This window comes from Eleutherodactylus coqui, chromosome 4 (genome assembly GCF_035609145.1).
Source record: "Eleutherodactylus coqui strain aEleCoq1 chromosome 4, aEleCoq1.hap1, whole genome shotgun sequence".
Taxonomy (NCBI): domain Eukaryota; kingdom Metazoa; phylum Chordata; class Amphibia; order Anura; family Eleutherodactylidae; genus Eleutherodactylus; species Eleutherodactylus coqui.
The window spans coordinates 234,311,253-234,332,100 of NC_089840.1; the positions used below are offsets into that span (position 1 = coordinate 234,311,253).

Below are 20,848 nucleotides of genomic sequence, written 5' to 3' on the forward strand. Positions count from 1 at the left end.
GCGCCGCCTACTCAACTCTCTGACTACGTGAATGATCCTGGGATGAAGTGGTGTAATTGCATACAGCTGTCCATTGCATTTGGCTATGAGTGAGCAGATGGACGGTTAGCCAATTCCAGTACCTGGTGAGAACATGACCGCCATCTTGTATTCTCAACCACCAGTACATAACCTGTGAATGAACCAGTCTGTACAAGTTTATAACTCAGGATAGGTCATCATTCCCTGGTGATCAGCTGTTCCCCTGGGCCAGTGCTTTTGTGCAATGCCTGATTGGAGTGCGCAGGCTCCATCTATAGAATTCCTTCTGGACCCACTGAACAGATATGTACAAATATTATCTGGCTAAGATGGTGTACACGGTCTATCACTATGTAGTATAGTGGGTACACTGTACCCTGTACCATTTGTGAGCCCACGTCTGGGTTGTGCCCCCCCTTATGGATTCACCTGTTCCCCTGTGGTCAAGTCCAAGCCTGCTTATTTGTAAAATCAGTACATTGCACAATAGCCAAGGCTGATATTGCAAGCTGAGTTAAAGTAAATGGGACTTGCATAGCAATACCAGCTAGGGCCATTGTGCAATATGTGAAGCTGTCTAGAAATCTGTTCTGTAGACTCATACATTGGCTCAGGGTCCTGAATGACAGTATTGATGACCTATCCTGGGAATAGATCATCAATAGCTACAAGTGGGAGAATCTCTTTAATTTAACTTTCTACCTTGGTCCATTTAATTGGATATTGTCTTCATTCAGCCCAGCATCGGGGTGAGCTAAAACACTTACTAGATGCTGCAGACATGTCTCTATGCCTTTTGGTTTTCTCAGCAGCTCCTTCCTCCTCCCCCTCTGCTCCATAGACTTCTATAAAGAAGGAATGGGAGAGCAACTTAACTTGCTCTTTCAGTGTACTGACTTCTAGAAGTTACCAGTTAGCTTTGCACCACACTTCTGATGATGTTTATGAATGTAGCCCTACATGTGTTATTGCAAACTCTGTGACACTTCATAGATGGGAGGTTATTCTGAGAACAGTAACAGATTGGGTCATAATTAAGTGTCTGAGTAGTTAAGATACAGAATTCCTCTTCCTTCCTTCGAGCTGCAGCTGCCCGTGTGAAGGAAACAAGCCTGGTGTTTATTTACACACGTGGATAATGGAAGTTCCGAATTCTCAGGACCTATTTTCTCATTGCTGATGTCATGCTTATTGTTGATTTTCTTTTCAACTTTGTTCTCTATGTCATTTCCTGCAGTTACACAAAGTTATGTATATCTAGTACTTGTGGATAACTTTTTTCTCTTATCGGGCCATGGTGTGTGATGGATAAGGAATCTCAGCCTGCATACTTCACAGGGATGGTGTGAGGGAAGAGACCTGTGTTCTGCATCTCTCAACACCTTCACAGCCGCTTATTTTAGGCATACACATTGTACGTGCTGCCTTTGATGTGAACGGTTCAACAAGTGGATGGAGCAGGAAATAGATGCGCTCGGCCTCGCCAGACCAAGTGGGACAGCTTTACTAGAAGCATTGGGCTTCAAGTGCGCACCCATTAAACCCATCCCAATTATTTTTATATACACTATATATAAGATTGATGGACATTGGCTCGTACCAAATATGGAGAAAGGTTAATGAAAATGGACTAATTAGCTAGTATAATTTCATAGACTAAAGCTGGTGATATGACAGTCACACTCTTTTGTTCGAGTTGACCAAACAGACTAGTTACTTCTAATGCCGGGTTACACTATATCAGCCCTTGTGGCTTTTTTATGATGGCAGAACTGATGCTATAGTTTTCTGTGGGACCCCTTCACGGCATCTAGTGCATCAGTTGTGATGCCGGATGGTGTCCTGCGCCAGGCAGAAAAAAAGTATGCAGCATTTTTCTTTCCAGCTACGAACACCAGACTGGTGCGCTACAGTTAGGGCCAGAAATATTTGGACAGTAACACAATTTCCGCGAGTTGGGCTCTGCATGCCACCGCATTGGATTTGAAATGAAGCCTCTACAACAGAATTCAAGTGCAGATTGTAACGTTTAATTTAAAAGGTTGAACAAAAATATCTGATAGAAAATGTAGGAATTGTACACATTTCTTTACAAACACTCCACATTTTCGGAGCTCAAAAGTAATTGGACAAATAAACATAACCCAAACAAAATATTTTTTTTTCAATATTTTGTTGCGAATCCTTTGGAGGCAATCACTGCCTTAAGTCTGGAACCCATGGACATAACCAAAAGCTGGGTTTCCTCCTTCTTAATGCTTTGCCAGGCCTTTACAGCCGCAGCCTTCAGGTCTTGCTTGTTTGTGGGTCTTTCCGTCTGAAGTCTGGATTTGAGCAAGTGAAATGCATGCTCAATTGGGTTAAGATCTGGTGATTGACTTGGCCATTGCAGAATGTTCCACTTTTTTGCACTCATGAACTCCTGGGTAGCTTTGGCTGTATGCTTGGGGTCATTGTCCATCTGTACTGTGAAGCGCCGTCCGATCAACTTTGCAGCATTTGGCTGAATCTGGGCTGAAAGTATATCCCGGTACACTTCAGAATTCATCCGGCTACTCTTGTCTGCTGTTATGTCATCAATAAACACAAGTGACCCAGTGCCATTGAAAGCCATGCATGCCCATGCCATCACGTTGCCTCCACCATGTTTTACAGAGGATGTGGTGTGCCTTGGATCATGTGCCGTTCCCTTTCTTCTCCAAACTTTTTTCTTCCCATCATTCTGGTACAGGTTGATCTTTGTCTCATCTGTCCATAGAATACTTTTCCAGAACTGGGCTGGCTTCTTGAGGTGTTTTTCGGCAAATTTAACTCTGGCCTGTCTATTTTTGGAATTGATAAATGGTTTGCATCTAGATGTGAACCCTTTGTATTTACTTTCATGGAGTCTTCTCTTTACTGTTGACTTAGAGACAGATACACCTACTTCCCTGAGAGTGTTCTGGACTTCAGTTGATGTTGTGAACGGGTTCTTCTTCACCAAAGAAAGTATGCGGCGATCATCCACCACCGTTGTCTTCCGTGGACGCCCAGGCCTTTTTGAGTTCCCAAGCTCACCAGTGAATTCCTTTTTTCTCAGAATGTACCCGACTGTTGATTTTGCTACTCCAAGCATGTCTGCTATCTCTCTGATGGATTTTTTCTTTTTTTTCAGCCTCAGGATGTTCTGCTTCACCTCAATTGAGAGTTCCTTTGACCGCATGTTGTCTGGTCACAGCAACAGCTTCCAAATCCAAAACCACACACCTGGAATCAACCCCAGACCTTTTAACTACTTAATTGATTACAGGTTAACGAGGGAGACGCCTTCTGAGTGAATTGCAGCCCTTAGAGTCCATTGTCCAATTACTTTTGGTCCCTTGAAAAAGAGGAGGCTATGCATTACAGAGCTATGATTCCTAAACCCTTTCTCCGATTTGGATGTGGAAACTCTCATATTGCAGCTGGGAGTGTGCACTTTCAGCCCATATTATATATATAATTGTATTTCTGAACATGTTTTTGTAAACAGCTAAAATAACAAAACTTGTGTCACTGTCCAAATATTTCTGGCCCTAACTGTACGTACACCAAAATGTCATCGATTGTGTCCCACCCCAACATAAAATCACTGATATATGGGAATCCAACTTAAATAGGTAGGCAGTTGGCGCCAAAGTGAAAATAACTTTAAATATCTGCTCTGTCCTCAAACATAGGAGATGGCCAATAGATGTCATAACAATTAATGCAGTCCCGTGACTGAAAAATCATGATCATTTTAACCCTTTCCAATCCAATTTGTATCCTGGTTTTCCTAGGGGGCTTACTCTTTTTCTACTGTTATACAACGGCGCTATCTGCTGGTTAAAGGTGGAGCTTTGGGGGCTATTTAATGTTGTAGTCTGTGTATGTTATTTAGAACTTGATAAAGACCCTTGGATGGAGGGTTGAAACGTTGTGTGGGCACAATAAAGATTTATTCTTTTATTTAACCCCTGGAGTGCTGCTCTCATACATACTTTGCTGCTGGCTAAAGCCAGTACTGCATGGGGTGACATGTTGGATAGGCTCCGACAGCAGAGAGGCTGGCAATATACAGTAAGAGAACCCCAACGGACGTCTTCCAACATCGAAGCTGTACAGCCTTAAATCGTAATGTCTTCAGAGGTCAGACAGTGGAAAGGGTTAAGCCAGGAATTTTTAAGGGATTATTTGTTTTCAGTTCTATCTTTATATTATAGCTTTTCTGGGAATAAAATACTAATAACCTATCCTCAGGGTGGGTCATAAATATAGGATTAGTGGGGGTCCGCCACTCGGGACCCCCTCTCATCAACTGATTGAAGAGGCCGCAATGCATAGCTAAACGCCATGGCCTCTTCTCAGACCGGTGACCTCTCGTTCATTGGTCATATGGCCTAAGAGCTGCTTATCCCCTTTCAATTGAATGGGATTGAGCTTCTGAACCAGGTACAAAATGTACAGTAATTTGCCTGGTATAGAGTGAAGTGCAGTGGGGTCCCAAGTGGCGGATTCCCACCAATAGGATAGGTCATCAATATCCTGAGGATAGGTCATCTATAGCTTAACCGCCCCCCCCCCTTCCAACAGTCACGTTTAAAATTGGAAAAACCCTCTAAAAATGTCATTTTTTTAATTGTAGATCTTGAATGTGTGTCATGTAAATAGATCAGTCGCCTCAAGTGCATTTTTAATCCCTTAGTGACAGAACTAATTTTAGCCTTAAGAGCCGTTAAGTCGTATCCCTTTTATGTTTCAACTGTCATAACTTTTTTTTTTCCACTGTAGCTTTAGACACCTTTTAATTTGCGGGATGAGTTCTAGTTTTTATAGGAAACCATTTTGGGTACATAGAATGTATTTGAAAAACGTTTATTCATTTTTTTATTTGCTGGGGGCAATGGGAAAAAAGCAATTTGATCATGTTTATTTTTTGTTCATTTTAATGGCATTCACAGTGTGGTATAAATATTATGGTACCTTTTTATTTTACGAGTCATTGCTATTATGACAACACCAAATTTATAGAGGTTTTATTATGTTTTATCGCTTTGCGCAATACAAACACTTTGTAAGAAAAAAACTTTGTTTGCCACCACATTCCAGGCATTTTTATTCCTCAGTCAACAGAGCTGTATGCGGGCTTGATTGAGTAATGTAATATTTTCAGTTCCTAGTCATGGTTATAAGGCTTGTATAAAGAGACTAACATTGACTTGCAGTAATGCTGCCTTCCAATAGGTGGCGCTGCAGAGGTATTGTTCCAGCTTCCTTATTTGCATATTTCCCAGAGGAGCATGGATGGCTTTATATGTCTCTTCTCACATTTTAGGTGCACTGCTCTCCTTGAGGAGAAACAATACCCCTCCTGACTAAGGTTATAGCCACATGTGACTAATTTGTCCTATTTGATTAGTGCTTGCAGAGACCCGTTCAGATAAACTCAATGAATTAACAGTTGCAGCAATTTCTGCATAACATCTACTGTAATGGATGTAATCACAGGTGTAAGCAGGGGAACCTGAACTAATCTGTACTACTAATAGGTTAATCAGATCATTCTTGCTTATCATTTGCCGGGGACAAAGAAAGCAACCACCTTTCAGCTGACATTTCAAGTGTCTATTATTAGCGGGGTCTTGGGAGGTCTACTGTGTCCGATCCAAGAGCGAGATCCTTGTGATTACACTGAGACACAAACATGTCATATGGATCTTTTTATAACACAAGGATTCAAATATCAATTTTGCTTCTTTTTAACCTTTAATTGGTTCCTTTTCAGCTAGATTTCTAAGCACTAGGGCAGGGTTATAGCTAAAGACTCAGGGCCAGGGTGCAAGAGTTTAGCTTGGGCCCCCCTCTACAGCTATTCTGCATGGCTACCAGCCGCCGTCTGTCCCCCAAAATACATGCATATGTATTATATATGAGACGGCATATCTTAAGAAAACATTTTATAGCAGGACAGGTGAATGATAGGTGTCAGCTCCCCTCCGAGGCTGTAACCAAGTCTCCCAACCATTCCAGAAGCTGCAGGACCGTCCCAGATTTGAGATGCTGTCCCACAATCCCAAGCGAGATCAAACCCCAGGCCTGGACTGTTCATTACTGTACTGATAACACTGTTTCATATTGCTGGTGCAGTTTCAGAGGTTACAGTTGATGAAGGATCTATGATGACCACATGACCATCACAGGTCCTTCATCATGGCAGTCTTCAGTAGAGGTAATATAGGAGCCTGTATTGCAGAAAAATGACACCCCTGCCTCAATGGATCAATGTTATGACGAAACCAAATGGTGCCGAATGGATCCCCATTGACTGTAATGGGGTCTGCTCAATTTCAAGCCAGCAGTCCAGCGGTTTGCTGGAATTTACTGGAAAAATAGCGCTGCTTACTGCGCTATTTTGTCCTGTATTCAAGCAGAAATCAATGATGGAGGTTCTGAACGGAACCTCCGATGCTGATGTGAGCCAGCTGTTAGACATTTAAGGATGCATGTTGTGGAAGCACTGTGGATTTTCTGCTGTGGAAACCTGTGGAAAATTCCCAATGGAAAAGTTTACTTTCAAAGTGAATGGGATTAAAGCAAATTTTATTCACATATAGAGTTTTTAAAAAAAGCTACAGATTTTCTACTGTAAGGCCGCCTGCACACGGGCGGAAATCCCGCGGCGGGATTATCCGCGGGATTTCCGCCACTGAAAGCCTGCATAGGAGTGCATTACAATACGCACTCCTATGCAGACGGCCGCGGTTTGGTCGCGCGAAATGTCGCGCGGCAAACAAACCGCGGCATGTCCTATATCTGTGCGGGGCTCGCACTCACCCGGCCGCCGGCTCCGGTCTGAGCATGCGCCGACTGCCCAGCAGCCGGCACATGAAAGAGCCGGGGCCGCCAGGCGCGGGTGAGTACGCGCTCCTCCCTGCAGGCGCTGGGGTCGGGTCCCGCGGCGAGAATTCTCGCCGCCGGATCCGACCCGCCTGTCTGCAGGCGGCTAAACACGACTGCGGATTTTCTGCGGATCTGCTTCAGAAATTCCACAACAAATCCACAGCATTTACGCAATATGTGAAGGCGCACTAAGGGTTCTTCAATGTAAGCATTCCACTGAGCCCTGTAACAGGTATAGCACAAATAGCAGGGCTATAAAGGGGGCATATTACACACTGAGGGATTTTTGACAGACGACAGCTCATGTGCCTTCTGCAGTGACTGGAAAACGGCAGCGCATCGCTTGTCATTTGAACGTTTATGTGAGTCTACCACACAAGGAAGTGCAGTCGATGGAAAACTTGTTTGTTATTGTTTAGCACATTCACCCAAATCATAAATTGTCAAAGAGGATAAAAAAAACCTGAGATATGTCTGGAACAAAACCCAGCAATATTAGTGGTGAGGGGAGCCCTTGGACCCCCCTAGCTTATGGCCCCAGGTGGAATTGCGACCCTGTGACCTGTTTTGCTAGCCATTGTACTAGGGTGTTAGAGGGGATGTCCACTCAGGGTAACTATTAAAGAGACAAAGGAGTGGAAGCTTGTGTAAACTTCTAAAACTTCCTTGTGGATATCTGAGGTGTGTCTATCTGGTTCCCTCTATTTTCAGATAGGGTTTGGTTTAGGATGGAATCACATATGCTATTTTTGATGCAGTTTTTGTCTTTTAACCAAAGCCAGGGCCAGATCTAAAAGGTATTAAAGAGAGACTGATATTTCTCCACTCCTTTTGTATTCAATCCTCTATTTGGCTCAAAAACCTCCATCAAAAACTGCAGGTGTGATTCCAGTCGTAGGCGATGTGATTTGGCTTCCATGATCTCCATTGCAGACAAAGCAATTATCTGCTTTGGAAAAGGGACAGGGTTCATGCTATTTCATTTTACATGTACTTACAATAGGTACTGGAAATAAAGAGCAGGGAGATAATGGATGTCTACTACAACCTTTCAGGATCAGGAAAAAGGAGGAATTGCCTCTAGCATGGGTTTAACCAAAATGGGTTGAGGGGAGCAGCTTGGGGTTCACTCTTTCTCATCATAGAGGAGTGATGGATGGGTGAGGGAAGCGTTCAGAGAGAGACCTAGCTCCTGCAGGGTCATCATGGTCTCTTGGTCCACATAAGGGGAGTGATGCCAACGGGGCCTCATGACCTGGTTCCGGCCAAGCTTGTTCCGTGCAAGCCTTTATTTGAAGTAAGGGTTGTAGGAGCCCGCAGATACCGAGGGAAACACTGATAACTACCAGGCTCCATGACACTTTGTAATTTTTATTAAACTGTAACAAATGCCTGTTATCCGGCCAAAGTATAATCATAAATCATTCCTTTTGACCATTTCTGGGTCCATTTCAATAATCGCGTCCCACATTCTGGGTAACTAGAGTCCAAACAGCACACAGTTGAAGTCTAACCCAGGTATCTGCCAGGAAGTGTTGGTATCAATCCTTAGCTAGTGCTATTTTCCCGGGGGCCCAGGTTCGATTCAAATTGCCTCTTACTTGCAAACTCATGAGCAAGAGGGAGGGACTGTCGTTGGGCAAACCATGCAATGGTAGTGTATCGATTCCACAAAATCCTGCCCACAGGGCTTCTATGTCTGTCAAGCTTTCTATTCGAGGAGTGTCTCCACACACATCTTCACATTACCATGATCTGTGCTCTGCCCACCTTCTGGGTTCTGGTCAGTGGTTTGCCACCTACAGCCAGGCACTTCATAAACCCTCTGCCACTTAAGAGACAGTACACAATTTAAAAAGGCATGTCTCCAGCAAACAACTGAAAAAAAGTAGTCAAGAAAACCATAACTACCAACAGCTGCTATGTCAATTATCCTATGTGGCCCATTCCTATAAAAAGGTGAAGTACAGTTAGTGATTATATGGATGGGGGTGTGCAGAATTGTACAAAGATGTACTTCTGAGGGCAAATTCATACATTCCCCAAGTCCTCCTGTCTATTTTTGTTATTCTGCTCCATCCTTGACTAATATGGCAATTTCCTAAAGGAAATGGTACAGCATGCTGCATTGTTTCATCCAGGATTTTATGTCTGATCTGCTTAAGAGGCTCCCAATGATGCCCATGTAGTGGCCAGTTGGTCACATCCATACAATTAGGTCAGGGCTTTCCAGTATTCTTTTAGTGGACCACACAAAGTACTAGTTTCTGGTCCAATTTAGCATAACCTGCATGCATCCTACAGAAACAATATACAGAGGCATTACTTGATCATCTTTAAGCAAATACTTATGCTCGCGAGCCATTTGGGCTCTGCTGTCTTGTGCCATTAGGCATCTTTTTTATAGTCCTTTCTTGGGTTTACATCTTCTTTAAAGGGGTTGTCCCGAGGCAGCAAGTGGGTCTATACACTTCTGTATGGCCATAATAATGCACTTTGTAATGTACATTGTGCATTAATTATGAGCCATACAGAAGTTATAAAAAGTTTTATACTTACCTGCTCCGTTGCTAGCGTCCTCGTCTCCATGGTGCCGACTAATTTTCGCCCTCCGATGGCCAAATTAGCCGCGCTTGCGCAGTCCGGGTCTTCTCCTTTTCTCTATGGGGCTCCGTGTAGCTCCGTGTAGCTCCGCCCCGTCACGTGCCGATTCCAGCCAATCAGGAGGCTGGAATCGGCAATGGACCGCACAGAAGCCCTGCGGTCCATCAAGACAGAGGATCCCGGCGGCCATCTTCAGCAGGTGAGTATGAAGACGCCGGACCGCCGGGATTCAGGTAAGCGCTGTGCGGGTGTTTTTTTTAACCCCTGCATCGGGGTTGTCTCGCGCCGAACGGGGGGGGGGTTTAAAAAAAAAAAAAACCCGTTTCGGCGCGGGACATCTCCTTTAAGATCATTGATTTTGCCTTCTATTACTCCTTGTGCACCTGTTTCTTTTTTTAATCCTGGTTTGGCAGCTATACTGAGCGTCTGTACTAAAAATAATTCTTTAATTAAATCGATAACCTCTTAAATTGTAGAGGTAATTAAGGGCTATTATATCTTTTACTGCTCTTATGAAGCCAAGAGAAATCCTTTTGGAAATTGTGCTTGTAAGCCCCCGTGGTTGCTGTATTTTCCATAAAACACCTATGGATTCTGTGAGGTTTCCTTTCCATGGAGATGTCGTTAACAGATCCAAAGCTGTTTGAGAACTTAACGGGCTGAAAGTTTTACTTTTTAATCCCGCTTGGCTTGGATTCTGACCCCTGGAAACGGAGCCTGCAGCGTGTTTTTGGCAAAGTAACATTTTAATGATAGTAACAGTTTTGGAAACTATGTCCTTTATTGGTTGCTAGATACTGTGGTCGGGTTTCTAGTCCATTGTTTCGATGGGTCTGTGGTTTTTCACAGATATATCATTGTTATAACCTGAAATGTCCATGTTCACCTCTTCTTATCAAGTCATTGGCAAATATAAGATGTATGATGACCTATTTTGAAAAGCTAAGCTGCCTATATGTGTTAGATAAGTCATTCAAACTCATCCCCAACAACAGATGATAGGGAGAAAGCGAGATTGGGCATGTTGGATTTCATCATACCCCATCCTTTATTCCGGCAAAAGATATGCCACTGATCGAGAAGTATGAAACCGCTTATTCACCTCTCCTCATTATAAGAAATATGCACACTTGGTTGAACTTGCATGTTTATGGTAGAATCTGGTGAAAGAGCTGTAGGCTAAGCAACCTTTGTTTAGGACCCTCATCAATTAACTAAAGCAAAGAGTAGCTACATAATGCATATCTCTCTCTTCTCCTCTTACATCCATGCATCAAATGATTAGTGTAGATGACCTGGGCAGGCTTGATATTAGAGGTCCCCATTCCGTACTGGTACCATAGTCTAACTTGACTCTTTTATAGTGGGCCTTGGTGGTAATATCACTTCTCTGCCAGGGTAATAGACATAGCTCCCTATCTCCTCCTCGGACCTTCCCAACTGCCAATAAGGCTGGGAGTCCTGCTGGCTGAAGTGGTACAGATTGCAGGATACCTATCAGGCCTGGTGTGGAGCAATGTTATGGCAGCATCGTCCAACATGTATTTGAACGAGTGTGACTGCAGTAAGCTAGTACGAGTTGGAGAAGTATACAAGGGGTTAGAGGCTCTTCTCCCAGTAACTGGGTAATTGCACTCCTTCACTTCCAATTGTGGCTTCCCAGGATAGAAGTTTCGGGCTCCCATTCATAGCAAAACCACCAATTAGCACAGCACCTACATCACAAATGCCTGCTCCTATCGCACTTCACCTCTTATACCTGCACGACCACCTGTGCACTAACCCAATGGGGTAATGGGGGGTGTCCTGTAGTGAAAGACACATTAGAAAAATCTCTTTTTTTTTGTCTTGTTGTGACAGCAGGAAGTATCCACTAACATGGCGCTCGTCTTGTTGAGCTCGTTGTGTATCATGTTTCGTGTTAATAAATGATTTATGTATAGGATTTACTTTTTTCTTTATATATATATAGACATCTGTCATTGTACAGCAGCAGACGTTGTTTCACATGGACATACACCAAATGCCTACCAGACATAAGTACGGGACCAGCAGGTCATATTCTACAACAGCTGCTACCAGATAAAGCTGCTTATGTACACTCAATACTGCGATATGATCAGCGCCTCCATGATCACATGAAATATTGTCCGTTCCCTCTCCAGTCCTTGTAGTCTACTTTCAGTTGCGTGTATTTTTTGTCCAAGATTGATCCCAGCAGTTGGAAGATGGTGCATATTTACTTGCTTAAATCAGGGGTTTTGGAAGAAAAAAATAAAGTATATGGACCGGAAGTACAAATATGTAATACAGTGCTTACACCACAAGTATGTATGTAGGTGTTGTTGCTGGTGGTGGTACAACACAAGATTCAGGATACGATGCAGCAGATGGAGTAACCAGGATATACAATGTTTAATTTCAAAGCGAAAATAGGGTTGAACAATCATGCTATATATATTTAACCACTTCAGGACTGGCATTAGACAAAACATCCTTGCAGAGATACAGAGGACTACCTGGACTTTATAAAGTCCTTGCAGAGGATCTCCCTACCCCCTCCCCCCCATTGTGCAGGGGCTCGGTAATCCTAGTGTCTGATAACTGCTGAGGTCACAGGGCCACCAATCAGTATGTGATAGCTGTGAAAAAATAAGTTTGGGAACACTCCTCCAAATGTGAAAAATTGCTGCTATATTTATAAGCCTTGTAATGTTAGGGGGGATGAAAGTAAAAAAAAAATGCTGCAAACATAATATGGACATGAGGTAAATGTTGTTTTCATAAGTATTTTGTGTTTATGACTAGAGATGAGCGAACGTGCTCTTTTAGGCCAATTACTCGATCGAGCATCGCTTTTTTCGAGTAACTGCCTAATCGGGCGAAAAGATTCGCGGGGCGCCAGGGGTGAGCAGTGGGTTGTGGTGGGAGAGAGGGGGAGAGGGGGAGAGGGGAGAGGGGGGGAGAGGGAGAGAGAGAGAGAGAGAGAGAGAATATTACTGGGGTTTTCCAGGCAACGTTTGCTGTCCATGCCGGGCCACACTGGGGCCGGAGCAGAAGCTGCTAAACTGACCCCTGTGGCTAACACTCATAATTGCAGCTCTTCTTGAAATCATTGGGAGCTGCACCCGCAATCACAAGCACATCTCCCATTGATTTCAGTCAGAGCTGCACCTGCAGTTTTGAGCAATAGCCACTACATGGGTTGCAGCGGCTTCTGCTCCAACCCAAATGTATTCTGGGACTGACAGCCAGCACTGCCTGTAAAACCCCTTTAAGGCGCAGCCTGTCTCGGCCCATAACTGCGTGCAATACACTTTGTTGACCAGTCCAGGTCCTTTGGTGTAGCACTCGCTTGTGCAACAGGCCTGTTGGTTGCTAAGTCACTATAATTTGCACAGCTAGCTGTTTTATTGAGGCCGGCCTCACTTACAATATGTTTTGTTTGAATCACTGACTCAGCTGATCCAGTCTGCCTTACATACAGTATGCTGAAATTGGCTTGTTCTGCCGACCTTTCCCTAATGTGTATGGTGGCCTTTAAGGTGATTGTTAAAGGGGTTATCTGACTTTTTTTAATATAGTTCCCCTTGCCCCAAACTATTGAAAAGCAATATGCTCAATCTGCCCTATGGCATCAGGCAGGAAAAATCATCGGGTCTTCTGGCCCAGTGACGTCATATGAGCTTCTAGTGTAGAAGCCCCTGGTGGCAGGTATATGGGACATCACTTCTGTCCCTGTCAGAACTTGACTTCGTCTGTAGTGGTCAAATTAATTAATTTCCTACATTTTCTGTAATATTCTTCCCTTTTACAATAGGGGGTGTGACCTTTCTATCCTCTTTCGAGACAGGTAGGCGTGAGTTATACTGTTGTCTGCAGCTCCACCGGGATTCCATCATTTCACTATTTCTGTATTCCATATTATGGAGAACTAGCCAACTTTTTGCACTTGTGTCTGGTTTCTAAGCAGTTTCTTGACGAGGTACTCTTGACATTGCAGTTACTGGAACATAGAACCTGACCCTTTTACCATGCGAGGGTGAATTTCTTTTAATTTTACCATTTTTGATATGAGACCTCTCTGTTTTCTGGTATGCTGTGTATAGTTACTGGATGTAATACAAGATTCTGTTTCTCCTGTTTCATTGCAGGTGTATATCATAAAGGTATCCTGGTTGGATTCCACACAACATGTTATCTACCGAAGATACAGCAAGTTCTTTGATCTTCAGGTAAGTTCTTGTCTACAGTATTTATGTGAATAACTCTCAATTATGTCTCTTCGGGGTCGAAAAAAATGACAAAAATGCAGTGATGAGCATACAAACTGCATAGGTGTACTGCATATCACCCATAGATCACTGCTGGGAAACAATTTAAAAGTTTTTCCATCCAAGGTAGCCATATCTTCAAGAGGTTGTGCCAACATTTAAAATTTTGGGGATAAAGAATAAGTTTTTGAGTCATAGGGGTCCCGACCACTGGGGCTTCTGTTAATCATGAGAATAGGGGTCCCTTGTCCCCCTGTGCGACTAGAGTGGCAGTTGAGCATGCACTGCACCTCTCCATTTATTTGCTGAGATGGACGAGTTCAAGCACTCAGATATCTCTGGCGATCCCATTAAAATTAATATTGTAACAATGCACATGCTTGACTGCCACTCCTATTCATGTGAGGACCTTTGGGACCATTATTCTTTGGATCAGTAGGGGTCCAAGGTGTTGAACCCCAACTGCTAACATAGTATATAAGGCTGAAAAAATATATATATCAATCCAGTTCAGCTTATTATCCTGCAATGTTGATCCAGAGGAAGGCAAAAAACCCCAATATAATAGAAGGCAATTTTCCCCATTTAAGGGGCAAACATTCTTTCCTGACTCTAAATCTGGCAATTAGAAAAATCAAGAGATCACCGACCCTTCTGAAGTAATTAGTTACTATAACAATATAATATTGTTGCACTCAAAGGCATCCAGGCCCCTCTTAAACTCTTTTAGTGAGTTTGTCATCACCACGTCCTCAGGCAGAGCGTTCCATAGTCTCACTGCTTTTACAGTAAAGAACCCCCTTCAATTTCAGTGTAGAAATCCAATTTTCCTCTAGACGTAGAGGGCGCCCCCTTGTTACAGTCACAGTCCTGGGTATAAATAGGTGATAGGAGAGATCTCTATATTGTCCCCTGATATATTTATACATATTTATTAGGTCGCCCCTCAGTTGTTTTTTTTCTAAACTAAATAATCCTAATTTTGATACTTTCTGGATATTTTAGTCTGCACATTCCGTTTATTACTTTATTTCTAGAGATGAGCGAACGTACTCGTTTCGAGTAATTACTCGATCGAGCACCGCGATTTTCGAGTACCTCAGTACTCGGGTAAAAAGATTCGGGGGGGCGCCGTGGGGCAGGGGGAGGCGTGGCGGAGCGGGGGGTAGCAGCGGGGAACAGGGGGGAGCCCTCTCTCCCTCTCCCCCCCACTCCCCACTGCAACCCCCCACTCACCCACGGCGCCCCCCGAATCTTTTCGCCCGAGTAGGGAAGTACTCGAAAATCGCGGTACTCGGGTGAAAAAGGGGCGTGGCCGAGTAGGTTCGCTCATCTCTATTTATTTCCCATCTTTGTACACAATATTCTATGTGTGGACTGAGCGGTGATTTGTAAAGAGGAAGAACAATGTACATAAACCTCTTTTGATGTACCCCATGATTCTATGTGCCTTGGCAGCAGCTGCCTGACACTGGTTGCTCCAGTTAAGTTTAAAGTTAAATAAAATCCTGTGGATAGGGGATAACTTTAACTGCTGCACAGCCCCTTTAAAGGGACACTAAACCAAGAAGTTAGGGAATGAAAAAAACAAACACTTGTTAAGCTGTTAAACTTTCTACAAGACCTAAATCGGCCTTTTTCCCATAAAGCTAGAAAAGCTAAATCTGCTAAAGGCAAGTGGCAGATTATCAAACATTCTGTATTCTAAAATGCCAAATTGAAAGAATTTCAATATAATATGACTGCAGTTCATAGTGTATATCAATAATAAAGTATATTGAATTGAGTTAATAAAGTGACTGCATCAGACAGGTGGCTGAAAAAGAAAACTATTACCCTGACCTATACACTACTGAGTAGCTCAGTATTACAATGAGTGAATTTAATAATAGAGATGCCAAGTTGGCACTAAAATGAGATGGTAACTGTAATGTGACTCTGCCATTGCACGGTTTAATAATGAACTTTATGACCCCCCTCGACCACTGAAGGGGGTTAAATAATAAAGTGTAATATAGTGCATATTAGACATAGCCATTTCCTCTGCAAATAGCTAGTGAAGCCTATCTTTATATTAGCATGACTGAAGATTGTGTGGGCTTTTGTTAACACATTTAATACCCTAGATCCATTTTCTACAACGTGTTCGCCCAGTCTCCTGGTCTTTCCTGGTAGATTTGAAAAAGTTCTCATCAGGCCAAGCCTGTCAATGGGGTTAGTGTTATGGGCAGGAAATGTTGTCTCCGTATTGGAGAATAAGTCTTGAAAGCTTCTATTGATAAGTGAATGGGTGCCTAGCCTCAATGGAAGGCACCCACTGCTTTAATGTTTTGCCCCATACCATATGGAGTGAAGTTAATTAAGCATTTTGAGTTTAACCCTTTTTTTTCACATCTATATGTTTTATTCAGCTTCAGTTGACTTTGTCAAGTCTGAACTACATGACTGATTTGGCTAGCTGGGCAAACACTGCAAATTGGTCTTGTATGCCTGTTTCGGAGTATGAAGGTTTCAATGGTATTGTATTTTAGTGGGAATAAGACTTCAGAATTGTCTTAATATGTTACAGGATATGCTAGAAAAAGAGCAAGAGAATAAAGAGAATAAATGTTGATTGGGTCCCTAATTTCTCCAAAGGACTGTATAGTTTAATTGGCTAGATACACTCATTGTCAAAAAAAAATATATATCCCTCGCCCAGAAGTTGTTGGAATTGAATGAAACTGTCTATGTGTGATTGTAACGTTAATATACAATATCAGAGCAAAAGGATAATTTTTTGCAGAAAAACAAACCCTTGAAAGAAGACTCTAGTACCCTTTTAGGCTGGCTCTAGCTTGGATACAAGATATGGGTGGGCATGGAGGCATACAGGGTTCCGTATGGTATCCTTCAGCATATCTGTCCACCTTTGCTGTAACTAAGTCTCTAGATCGTGCAAACTGGTAGATTATCGAAGTTGGTGTCCCAGTTGATCCCCTACATGTTCTATCGATGATAAATCTGTTTTCCGGGTAGGAAATAGAAGTGTGTTAATGTTGTGGAGACATTTCTGTGACACCCTTGGGTGGGGGACCGAGGATTACTCTGCTGGAAAATGCCTCTTGGACGTCCTGCCATGAGAGGCAACACAGTCTCCATCCTGAACATACCGCTGAGCTATTATTGTCCCTTGTATCACTACTAGTGGTAGCTGACTATCATATGTGATTTCCCCCCATTATACCAGCAATGTGAGCAGTGTTCTACTTCATAGCAAAGACAGGATTGGGGCACTCACCCCTAGGTCTCCAGACATGAACATGGCCGTCGTCCGTGCCCAAACTAAAGCTGGTTGTGTCATTGAATTGCAGATCTGCTGTAAGCTGGTCCTCCCCCTCCCTTATTGCTCTGCGCACTGACTGAAAAGTGACAGCTGTAAATTCAGTATTTCCAGCTTCACTTTTAGCGGCTGTAGGTCTACCTATGTAAGTGCCACCGATATGCTTTTGGTTTAATTTTAAAGCCAATCATCTAATCTTAGATTTAAAATGACACCAAAAAGATGTTCATAGAACCAGAGCTACAGCCATTTGAAGTAGTATGAGTTCTATTTGTCCAAAACTGTATTCTCCTTTTCCTGCAGAGCAAACAGAGCTTGTCTTAAACTGTTGGAGGGCTAAATATTGATTACCAGTGCCTTAGGATAGGTGATCAATATCAGATCCATCGGGGTCCAACTCCTGACAACCCTGCCGATTAAGCTATCTGAAGAGCCATATTTGCATCATGTGATCTAGACTCTATGCTTCTCTTAATACATCCCAGAATTGTGTTTGCCTTTTTTGCTGCTGCATCACACTGTAGACTCATGTTTAGTCTATGATCTATTAGTATACCCAAGTCTTTTTCATATGTGCTGTTGCTTAGGTCAGTTCCTCTCATTCTTTGTGCTTTTTTCATTTATCTTTTCTCTTGACCACATGTAGGACTTTGAATTTCTCCATGTTAAATACCATTCTGTTAGTTGCAGCGCATTATTCAAGCTTGCCTAGATCTTTTTAAAATCCCCTCTCTCTTCTCTAATGTAAGCTAGCCATCCTAGCCTTCTGTTGTCAAAAAATTTGATCATTTTCCTCTCAATTCCATTATCTAGATCATTTATAGAAATGTTGAACAACACTGGGCCTAGGACAGAGCCTTGTGGTACCCCACTTGATACATTCTTCCAATTGGATGTGCAGCCATTTATGACCATTCTTTGAGTATGATCACTCAGCCAGTGTGAATCCACCTAATAGTTGCCTTGTCGCTCCCATATGTGATCATTTTTTGAATAAGGATGGTATGAGATACTTTGTCAAATGCTTTACTAAAGTCAAGATATAATAGATTTACTGCATTCCCCTAATGAACCCAGTCAGTGATTCTGCCATATTAGGAAGTTCGATTAAGGTCCTTTTTACATGTAAAGATAATCTTTCAAACTGCTGAAAGATTTAGGGATTTAGGGATGTATTTGCATAAAGCTTTAACGGCTTTAGTGGCCATTAACACTTTATCATCTTCATTTGCATGTAAAAGGACCTCCAGGAGTTGTTTGCTCTGTTGGATTCGTGTTTAAACACCCTTCCAGCTGTGCAAACAGCTACAGGCACATTTCATTGCTTTCCTCTCGGCTAGTGTAAACATGCCGCCAGGAAAACATCATGCAGTCTTTTGAAAGATAAACGGAATGTATTTGCTCAGTCTTCAGCTGTTGAATGATGGATTTTACTTCACATAAAATCCATCATTCAACAGCTGAAGACTGAGCAAATACATAATTGTTGCGTGTAAAAGGGCCTTTAGTCTGGCATGACTTGTTTGTTACAAACCAATGCTGGCTCTGGTTAATCACCCCATTCTCATCCAAGTACTTGCATACATACTGTATAATAATTTGTTCAAAGATCTTTTCTGGTATAGAAGTCAGGCTCACAAGCCTGTAGTTTCCTGGGTCCACCTCCTTTCATTTTTTGAAGACTGGAATAACATTTTCCCTTCTCCAATCTTCTGGGAATTTTGTTCTGCAGGAATTTTCAAAGAGTACAGCAAGTGGTTTAGCAGTTACCTTTGCTGCTTTCTTGAGTACCCTAGGATGTAATTCATCTGAACCCGGAGTCTTGAATTCATTTAAGTTAGCTAAATTTTCCCTCACCATCTCACTGCTTATAGATTGCTTGGATTCTACAGAACTCCCATACTCTGAAACTTAAATCTCTTTGGAGATGTAGGCTTTCCTAACATGCATCACAATACCTCTTTTTTATTAGGTCTGTTTCTTATTAAAAAAAAGGTTGTATCACTCAGGCCTTGTATTTCAATTATGTGTATCATCCCTCAAAGTTTCATATTTCTCTTCCCATGTTAGGAGCTCTAACTCTCTTTGTTTGTTTCCCATGCTCAGTGCATTTGTATAGAAACATTTTAGTTTGTTATCGGTGTCTCTTAATCCCCTACTTTCTAGTCATTTACTTTCCCATATTGTTTTAGTTTAAAGCTCTCTTAATGAGTGAAGCAAAGCGCCCACCAAATATATGCTTACCTGTATTTGTAAGGTGCAACCTGTCTCTAGCAAGCAGTCCATCATATAGGTAATTCACTCCATGGTCTACAAATCAAAATCCTTGCTGACATCGACATAGCCAGTTGTTCACCTCTAGAATCCTGTTCTATCTTCTTACTCCATGGCCATCCACTCGGAGGATGGATGAGAAGACCCTCTGTGCTCCTAGTTTCTTCATTTTCTGCCTAAGCCTTCAAAATCTCTGCAGATAGTTACAAGGTCCTTTTTTGTAGTGTCTCGGTTCCTTTCAATAGGGAAACAACTCTTCTTTTCTTCTTCACAACACTTCTTTTTCTCCATCCAAGAGGTTTCTAAGTGCTTTTTAGGCAAAGTCATTTCTCGTTGTACTTCTTTGTTGTTCTGCATGAGAACCTGGTACGGGTTGCAGAGCAGTATCGGTGCTGACTGATCCTCCTGCTTCTCACATGCTTCCGTTCCTCAGCTTCTGCAGGTACACTGGACATTTATTTTCTTTCGACACTCTGAAGAGTTACTTCTGCTCTGTCAAGGAAATCCTCATCTATCTTAAAGGGGTTGTCCCGCGAAAGCAAGTGGGGTTATACACTTCTGTATGGCCATATTAATGCACTTTGTAATGTACATCGTGCATTAATTATGAGCCATACAGAAGTTATTCACTTACCTGCTCCGTTGCTGGCGTCCTCGTCTCCATGGTGCCGTCTAATTTCAGCGTCTAATCGCCCGATTGGACGCGCTTGCGCAGTCCGGTCTTCTCCCTGGTGAATGGGGCCGCTCGTGCCGGAGAGCTGATCCTCGTAGCTCCGCCCCGTCACGTGTGCAGATTCCAGCCAATCAGGAGGCTGGAATCGGCAATGGACCGCACAGAGCCCACGGTGCACCATGGGAGAAGACCCGCAGTGCATCATGGGTGAAGATCCCGGCGGCCATCTTAGTAAGGTAAGGAAGAAGTCGCCGCAGCGCGGGGATTCGGGTAAGTACTAAACGTTTTTTTTTAACACATGCATTGGGTTTGTCTCGCGCCGAACGGGGGGCCTATTGAATAAAAAAAAAACCGTTTCGGCGCGGGACAACCCCTTTAATGACTTTCGATGTAGCTATTCTCTCCTGAAGATTTTGCACCTTTTCCTCCAGTAGAGACACAAGCTTGCATTTCTAGCAGGTGAGGTTTGGCTTTTCCTCTGGTAGGTCTATAAACATATAGCATACGGGTGCAGCCAACCATATAGCTACTCTCCTATTCCATGTTGCACATAGTCAGTTGATGTCCAATTCCAAACTTTTAATAGTCAGGAATTCTCGTAATGATTTTTAGCCTATAAGATGTTACTCAGTGTAAAACTTGGGACGCGGTCTGGAGATATCCTCCAAGCAGCTAAAACTGGCTAAACCCAGCAATCATTCTGCTCACAGCGATTCTTCACTCAACCCAGAATGCACCGTGAATGTGCAAATTGTCTTCTAGTAGCTCCAATCCCTCTCT

The 20,848-nt window shown here is 42.9% G+C and overlaps 1 protein-coding gene across 2 annotated transcripts in view; it reads left to right on the plus strand.

The window, feature by feature from the left end:
* The window catches only part of SH3PXD2A (SH3 and PX domains 2A), a 327,632-nt gene that overhangs the window by 49,815 nt on the left and 256,969 nt on the right, over positions 1-20,848 (plus strand). For both annotated transcript variants that reach the window (XM_066600881.1, XM_066600883.1), the window contains exon 2: positions 13,680-13,760. In XM_066600881.1, coding sequence (XP_066456978.1) covers positions 13,680-13,760 — 81 coding nt within the window. The remainder of the gene's footprint in view (positions 1-13,679; positions 13,761-20,848) is intronic.